Source organism: Ruditapes philippinarum, unplaced genomic scaffold (assembly GCF_026571515.1).
Source record: "Ruditapes philippinarum isolate M1 unplaced genomic scaffold, ASM2657151v2 ctg10021_1_1_1_1, whole genome shotgun sequence".
NCBI lineage: Eukaryota > Metazoa > Mollusca > Bivalvia > Venerida > Veneridae > Ruditapes > Ruditapes philippinarum.
The window spans coordinates 1-9490 of record NW_026864004.1 but is presented as its reverse complement, the minus strand read 5'-3'; the positions used below and the strand labels follow the sequence as shown (position 1 = coordinate 9490).

Sequence of the window (9490 nt, the reverse complement as noted above, 5' to 3'; positions counted from 1 at the left end):
TTTCAGAGAACAAATGAAAAATATATATTGTCAAAGTAGATTACATATTTTATGTGCTTTTGTGTGCGAATAAAAAATATATAACGAATATTATACAAACAGTCCAATTCTTAGTTAGATATACTTTCTTATGGTCCAGGATCTTCTTTTGTGTTTGACCATATGATCTAAAAGGCATCCCCTTTAATTTTAATAATTTTGCGTTCTGGATTAATTTAGAAGACTTGTATGTGATGGTAATAATACTGGCATGTATTTTCAAAAATAATTATATTTCTCGTTTATACCTCCTCTGTAGCCATTAATATAAAATTTGGACAATTTGTTCATTCAAGCTAAGAGTTTAATAAATAACAATCACTGCAGTCCGGTTGTAAGTTAATACGAGTAAGCTATCAATTGTTAAAGGTTACTCAATTAATTTGTACAAAATCAATAAAATTTATTTAACCTCATTCAGTAATTGTACCGTCATACAAGTAATTCACTAGATTTATGTCAGAGGAAATTCACTAAACTTATGTATATGTCTCTTATGCTTTGTTTTATTTACATTTATAAATCACTCAACTTTATTGAGTTTTTTTAACCGTCAGCTAAATAGTTTTATTTGTGTAAACATGTTTTTGCATCATCATGTAATCGAGCAAATTACACTGCCCTATAAATAAATTAATATTTCTCAAATAACCTATCATACTATCGATAATAATTATAGCTGTTTTGGTAATGTCATATTAATTTTGATCCTTTACAATAATTATTCTGAGATATATTTTCACAATAAAAGATGGAAGAATTTTGCACGGAATATAATTAAAGAAAGCGGGTGAGCATATGTAATGCACATAGTTCAGTTGCATTACCGTTTGGTATAGACACAGTTTAATAGGAACAGAAAAAGTGGAGAGCATTTAATTGTTTGAATACATTTGTAATAATTCTTTTTTAAAGTATTGAAGAAAAAAAAACAACAACAAAGCATTATCATGTGGCTGAAAAGACTTTGAAAAGGAAAACATGAGTTGGGCATTGTCATGCATTTACTAGTTGTTTCAACTGTTTGAATAATGCAAGAACCGTTACAAATGCATCCAATTCGATCATTTGTATTAGTATATACGTTTCTTTGGTGTGAAAAAATTCACAATAATCAGACACTTTGAACAATATATGTCGTTGAAAAACAACTAGTACGTTAGATTTCTCATTATCCATGTAATTCCTTTCTTAATAGCTTTGTATATTACTATATACAACGATTATTTTTATAGTGTGTTTTCAATTAGTTTATTAATTACAAGATTACAGCCAACCTTTTTGTCCATGGAACAAAGCCGTTTGTGTGAAATTATGCAGACGATTGATCCTAATGTCTTAAATATCTGGCAAAAAGATAAAAAAAAACATCCCTAAGAACCAGAGAAATTATTGCCCAAAGAAGATGTAGTTAAGGGCTCCTTGAAAATAATGTGGCATACTTATTCCCAAAAGCGTTTTGCAAAATATTCATATTGTATTGTTTTCGTTTCTTTTTAGTTAATGATTTCAAATATTGGAAAAATGGTGTTTCGTAAATGATTTTTATACTTTTTATGAATGGTTAGCATGGTTCATTATTATATAAAGGCTACTTTGATAGGGTTATTTTTAAAAATAATTTTCAATAATATGTTAACTAAACATAGTACTATCATGATAATGTTGTTGACAAGTTTCGCGATCTAAAAAATAGCACATTAATTTAATGAATCTGTTTATGTTCATCTCCGAAGTAAACATATTTTAATTGAAGAAAATATTATCAACAAGGTCAACAAGGAAAGGCGGCGTTCAATGAACGCAACCCCAACATGACCCAGCAACAATAACCAGTAGCAAGGAGCCCAGGCGGACCCCAAACAAAAAACAGGACAAAGCACAAGGCAGAGCACGAACAGGCTAATCACTAAATTGATATATTATTTGTAACTAAATAAGGAATTCAAAGAAAACAAATAAATGATTGAATAATAGGAAATAATTTGTACCTACTTTTTTGAAACCTACTTTTTATATAAGAAAACGTAACTCGAATAATTAAGAATTCTTGTCTTACAAGCACGTCACTTGAAAACTAAAGAAATCAAATAATCGGAGAGGGTTATTTTTGTGCGAATAGTGCTGATAAAATGCATTACTCATTAGCTAGCAAAGCAAAAAAAGATATACTTATTTGATTTAAATCTTGAACACCAGAAAGGAAAGAAATAAACAATCATATCAAGCCTGCAACATTTGAATTTCGACGTTTTAAGCATTGTTCAACGCTTTATTCTTTTGGACCACTTTACAGCGAATACATTTTATGTTCTGCGGGGTATTCGAGTCCATATGTTTCATTTATGCCCTTTTTAGATTTTAAGAGTTTTATAAAATTTATATTTAACATAAATAGCATAAACAGGTGAAGTAATAGTTATACATACTTAGTTCAAAAATATTTCAAATAAAATAATAATAATAATATGCAATAACGTTATATTATGAAAATACGAAGCATGTAAATGCTATCTTACCTTTTCTTGTACAACATAAAACACTTTTTATTTCTTAGGAATACCAGAAATGTTGTACGAATACAAAACAAACAGTTTTCAGTGCACATTTAAATATAAACGATTTTGTGCAGAATTCAAGCTGATTAATCCAACAGCTACCAAAATGGAGATATATCCACTTAAGGAATTAACAGAATTAGAAAACAATTAATGTGTCACAAGATTGTGAAGTTTGTTTTTAATAATTATGTAAAATTCCCCAAGATTACCAGTAAGCCCAGAAAAAAAAAACCCAAACTGCTTTTTTATATGTAACACAATTGCGAAAGCTAAAATGCTGTTGTAGTTAATTGGTTCATACCAATTTATACTTATATAGTTACGCCTTTTTTAATTTAAAGGCCCTTTACGCTCAAGAAATTCTTATTTTTATCGCTCATTAGCTTTTTATAATTTTGATGCCCGACTTTAGTCCCCAAAAAGATACTCACTTGCCAAAATTAGTAGATTTATTATTTATATTAATATACTGCTCCGGACTTTTCTAATTGAAGATATGTTTAACCAAATCATTTGACAATCAAAACAATTCAAATATCGTATTCACGGAAGCAAATGTGTATAAGGAATATTTATTTGTTAAACAGATAACAATATAAATAATCGCTATAGCTTGACAAAATATTTCTTATGAAAATTTGTTTTATGCATTACTATACTTCATGACAATACAGCAATACGTTTTCCGCACCTTGAAGTTATTTATTCAATGAAAATATCTTGAATTCTGGAAATATGTTATTGACTTGCACTTAATAAATTTCCATACATCTTTTTGATTGCGCAAATGAAGGCATTCATTAATGTCCCTGGTTAATCAAGAAATCAGTCGTTAAGTTGAATAATTCAATCATTGTATGTACTTATTATATTGAAAACAGGACATTAATCACCAGCATTCACTGATTGATTTCTTAGAATTATTCTGCTTTAAATAGTCTGGATGCAGCTCTTTAATTGCGTTTAGAAAATAACAGTACTTTCCTTCCCCGCGTTCAACGTGAATAGATGTTAACATTTAAATGTTTTCCAAGTGAATGATAAAAATGTGAAGATTCTTGAAACACTAAATTCCCGACAAATGATATGTCATTACGGAATTCAAAAAGTGCATTTTAATTTGATATTAAGACAATTCTATCCGATAGTATTATTGTCTGCAAATAATGACATATTCATCCCTCAAATGTTATGTCAACTTAGTTAATTTGTTACAGGCGTTCTTTCAAGATTGCTTTCTATTTATTTATATTATACCTCATTTGCATACGCCCTTCTATATTTAATATGACGTCATCCGGTCCATAAACCGCATACAGACCGGGGCCGGTCCATAATTCTTATGAAAACCGTTTCAACATAACTTTCACGAAGTGCAAATTTCACGACGACACAAACAGACGATAACTGTCAAAATGGCCAAGGCTTAGCCGATTCGCAATCATTATCTGAGACCGAGTTAGTTAAAACTCAGTGAATCTAAGGCATTCGAAAACACAAAAAAAGCAGCAACAAAACATTCAGTAAAGCTGTTCAGGACATATCTGGCTGAAAAAGGGCACGATTCTTCCTTTGAAACTTACACGAACGGGGTTCTGAACAGTCGACTGCGTTTGTTCTACGCCGAGGTTCGAAATGCGTCTGGAGAACGATATAAGAGGACATCCCTGATTGCAATACGAAGTGGGATATGCAGGTAATTAAATTTTTTTCTTTATTTGTTAAATATTTTTAATGTCTATTTTAAAATTTTTGCAATATTTTATTTTTCGTCCCCAAGGGACCATTTAGAAAACAAGCGGACTTTGGCCCTCACATTGTTGCAATAATTTTGGTTAAAAATTAGGGATTAGACAGAAAAGTCTAACAATATACTTAAATGACATGGCTTTGAGTATGTTGTATGCAGGGCTTTTTTTTTGGTAAAAAAATATTAGTAGGGTCCCAGTCACCCATGACTGCTGTCAATAGGCCCATAAGGATTTTGTGTAGCTATATAGATTACTGAAGAAATTGGCAGTTTTACAGTCTTGGCCCTAAGATAATAGATCTTAATAAAAGCTGCGCTTCGGGCCATATGCCTTCCTCAGTCTGACCAACCAGTCCGTAAACTTGCATATTGCCCTCAAGGCCATGTTTTATTTGTTAAATAATTCAATGCAAACATACCCTTTTCAAGGAAAAACAGTACTACGCATATATTAAGAATTTGATATATAATCATTAATATATATTAAATGTTAAACGTTATATTCTTCATTCGCATAGGCAAAATAATCATATATTTATTGTCATTGATAAACATCTTCTTACAAGATGTATGACTAACAAATCCAAATAATATCCCTCTGAAATTCCTCCTGTCAAATAAACAACTTTAAAGAATGGCGGCCGCTTACATTTCACAGAATAAAACGAATAATATTAATGCCATTTAACGAACTTATTTTTCAGCCCAAAACTTCTTGTATTTTATGAGAAATTCGACTAATAGAGGCTTCCAGTGGGGAAAACAGATACAAATATTTAAGTAAATATCAAGGAAATTTTGTTTTAACTTGTTTTTAAGCATAACATAAAAATGTGTTTGTTGTGTAAGATGTAATTTAATTTCATCCTGTTAGTTTTAAAAACAGTATTCTCAAAAAGCGTAGCCAGACACAAACATATATCCTCTATTTAATCTAGAGAACAAATAACTGGTGTAAAAAATAAGATGTTTTTTCTTTCAAGATGCTTTCATTCAATAAATAGTGGTATATATGAAATTTAAATAATAACATATTAATATATTCTCTGATTTATTCATTGTAAAAAGAAAACAATGTTTTTGTTAAGCTATAATAGTTAATTTATTGAGACACTTTTAAGAGGGCGCGTAATAAAACTGAAAATGTGGTTAATATTTGACGGAGAAAATTGTTTTGTTTTCAAAGTCGTAATGATGTTTGTTATCGCAAAGAAATTATTAACATCTCGGCAAAATGTTCAGAATACTCATAATTTATTTAAAATCAAATGTTTTAAATTAAAGTATGATTCGCTATCTGAACAGATTGACACGTCGTATTATTAATAAACGGGTATGAAATCAGAGATTTTTCTTCCTGTTCAATACATCAAAGATTCATTCATTTTCAATTCTGTAGCAATTATTAGAAAAGAACCACAAATGAATGAACAAGGTGTTATTATCTGGACTACACAATGTTATAAACGTTCAGTATCGAGTTTCCTTTGATTTACATTCATTTGTTCTAGCTAAACATTACTAACGATTCTGTGATTTTAATCTAGCTTAATGAAAGATAACAATCATAATGTGTTTTTTTATTTCACTTAACAGTTGTTATTGGATGGCTTTTTGTCTTAAGCACTAACGTGACAGTGCGTTTTTAGCTAAACTTAATATTAATTAGTACACACTTGATGAGAGTCGGTTTCTGTTCTTTGTAATTGCGCATTTACAATTGTTAATGTATGCGTAATGTAAACAACATGGAAAAGCTTTATGATTAAATTCAACAGGAAATGAATGTATCTATTATGAAACGTCTGTTTTGCCCATATATAGTTATGTTGATAGTACTGAGTATCATAATGGCAAGAAATCGTCAAGAATTATGTCTAGATGTTGCTGATAATTGCGAGAATAACATATCTATAATAAGTTTAATACAAAACTATTTTTTTCTCATGCGTGTTCATGCTTAACTACCTAAAACAATATAAACTTAATATTCTGCTTTAAAAAGGTACTACAATTTTAACATGAATATTGTATCCAATTAAAAACATATCTATTGTTTTTGTATATCAATATCTAAAATAGAAAAATGTACAAATTAGCCGATTATAGGCAAAACCAAACATGAATTAATTTGAGCAAAGATCTGAAAATATTGTTATGTTGTATAATTTTTTTAGAATATTGCTCTGCTTGTATTTCTAGGAATGCTGCTTATTCAGACAAATAGTATAATTTTTGCAATAAGCGATACTATTCTCTAGTTATTTACCTCATTTTAAAAAGTCAATTATATAAGCCTGATATTAAAACTAAAATGCTGCTACAAATGAAGCTTTGATAAAATTGTGTCCGTATCATTATAAAATTTGTATTTATTTGTTTTCAAATTGTCCGATACACCTTTTTTTCATTGAAGAATGTTAAGAAAAATACTACTTTCTAGAGACATATGTACTTACTTTGTCATGTCTTAATTGTAACAATAATTCCACCGGTTTTTCCTTTAATTTTGTCTTTTCCCCAGGAATCCTTGTGGTAGACTTGCCTGTGTAACTGTGTTCGCCAGGGGCTGCGTTCTGTTAACACCGCCTTGCCTTGTCGCTCTCCATAATAGTCCTTGTATTTCATTTGTACGTGTTTTTTTTTCGTTTAGACATTATTGCACATTCTAAAAATATTGTGTGTTTCGGTGTGGAAAATACGATGGGAAAGATGATACGGATGACACAAACAAATGATTGAAAAATATATTAAATTGTTTTTATACATTTGACATTTTATGTTTTCAAACTCAATTCGCATGTTCTAATTCAAAACTTAAACGTGCTATTTTTTTATTTCAATTAAGATATTTTAAGCCAGAATACCGACGCTATCGTTGTATCTGAACTTCTATATTTGGCAACTTGATTACATCAATGTCCTCTCGCTAAAAGATGAGTTGAAATATTGTTGAGTATGCAAAATGTCAAATTATATCGTTTTTGACTATCAGGAAACATCTTGCTGAGATTTAAGTAATGCATCTGATGGAAAGCGATAAACACTTTATTGGCATGTGTCAGTTGTAGGTATAATGTAGATTTGCAATTCTCCACATGGAATTTATTTAATGCTACACATACCATTAAAACCTAAATATAAAAAAGAGACAAGACATTTAAAACGGATACCAGCTGTCAATCAGTTGCATACTAACATATGATTGTTGTAAAAACTATATGTTGACAATTCATTCAAAATTATCTGTGAAAACATCACACATGACGTCCATGACATTCAATCTAGTGTAAATCCAGTCACGCAAAATCGTCGGTTTTAATGCACAACAGATGTTAATGTTTACTTTACCTGCTTCGCCCGTGCAGTAATTCCGAGGTTTTTTATATACACGTTTTACAGTTTTTATTTATCAGTTACTTTTTATTGGTATTACGTTTCTTTGGACGCTTTTGCTGATGTTCCATTTTATTTTTTATTTTCATTTCTCGAGCTATTTTTCGCTGCTCTTTTTCAAATTCTTGCCTTATTTTATTTTCCTTTTCTTGGGTTTTTTGCTCATATATTTCGTCCGAGGTCAAAAGCCTGTGACTCGTTATTTTTTTCCTGTTTACTTTCTTTTCTGAGGCTGCGGTTGGGGTAGGTAATTCAAAAACACTCTCTACTGATGCCGACCATGTCACTGATGAAGAATTATCGGCGCTATCACCGTCTATTTCACCCTGCTGCTCTTGATGAATAATTAATTGCAATTAAGTCGAGTAATACTTTTGGATCCTCTAAGTCTGAAAAGGAACAAAACAATTAAGTGCATGTCAAACAATATTATTTTTTAAGAATTTGTGTGCGTAATCAAACCTTTCAAACTTATAAAATTTTTGTTTTGCATTCTGAAAATAGATTTACAATATTCATTTCTGTAAGGTATATGTTTTATAGAGATCTCACCTAAAACATTTTGAGGTTCCTGAGAAATATCTCCTGAAAACGTTTCAGCATGAACTACTTCAACCTGATTCTCCTGTGTATCAATAGCAATCTGTACGCATTGAGAAGAACTCGAGCAAGGGCTTGATACTGAAGGTGATAAGACACCACTGTGCTCCTGTTAGACAGTAAGACGAGAATGAAACTGCATATCAAATAAGATACTAGCTTGCCTTTATCTTATATACATTTTGTTTGATCTAAATTATAAATAATTAGTTCGTACATTTTTTAAATGAAAAATTAATGTTCTAAGTTGTTTGTAAATATTTATCAAGGAACAAATATAATTCATGCTGATGATTTGCTATTATGTTTATCATATGTCTTATATTCTAGTTAAACATTCGACTTCAGTACTGCAATAAAATTAAAAGCTAGCAAATAGAGCTGTATGCATAACACGGGGGCTTCAAATTAATATTATAGTCGGCGCATATTTTGTTTGAATTGAATATTAGATCAAATGTCCATATATAAAATACCTTACTGACTAGCATATATAAGAATGTTTTGCATGTTCAATGTTTTTTCTCTCTCGATTAATTATTTAATACACGTATTATTAAAGTATAAATAATACAGCATATTTCAAAGGTTAATTATCATTAGATCAAATCGTAATCGATATAATTATACTAAGTACACTGGATCTATATATTTATGATGTAAGTTATTACAGTACATAATCTATATTTTACAAGTTTTATAACTTTATTGTAAAAATACAGGTTCAATGAGTAAATATTATATACATGAAGACTCCGATGAGCGGTTAGAGTTATTTATAATGTTAAACATAATGTTTAATCTTTAAAAAAAATATATATTTACCAAAGCATTATGATTGGATGATACGATTGGATCAGTCGTCATATTTGCCCGGCCTTCTTGCATTTGATCATCAGGCATTGAGGAATTGTGCGTATCGAAAGGAACAGACGGTGCAAACGTACTTTCTGGGATCCGTGAAGGATTGAACGGATATATGCCACACACATCAAATCCTTTACTTACGTTTTCAGGGGGGTAACAGTTTTAATGTATGCAGATTTGAAATAGCCTTGGGCCATTCCACTTAGTTACTATGTTGTTGGGTGAATCACTCATGAAATCCGTAAAAATACTTTATTGTATTCCGCTGAAAAGAAAA

General features: G+C 30.2%; 1 protein-coding gene across 1 annotated transcript; it reads right to left on the bottom strand.

Moving 5' to 3' along the window:
- Positions 1-8067: 8067 nt before the first annotated feature.
- Positions 8068-9384, bottom strand: LOC132724064 (uncharacterized). The gene is made up of 3 exons (XM_060708881.1): positions 9172-9384; positions 8299-8455; positions 8068-8135 (listed from the first exon to the last, which is right to left on the bottom strand). Exons 1-3 carry the CDS (start codon positions 9247-9249, stop codon positions 8068-8070), a joined length of 303 nt encoding a protein of 100 aa, XP_060564864.1. The 5' UTR covers positions 9250-9384.
- Between the last annotated feature and the right edge of the window lie 106 nt (positions 9385-9490).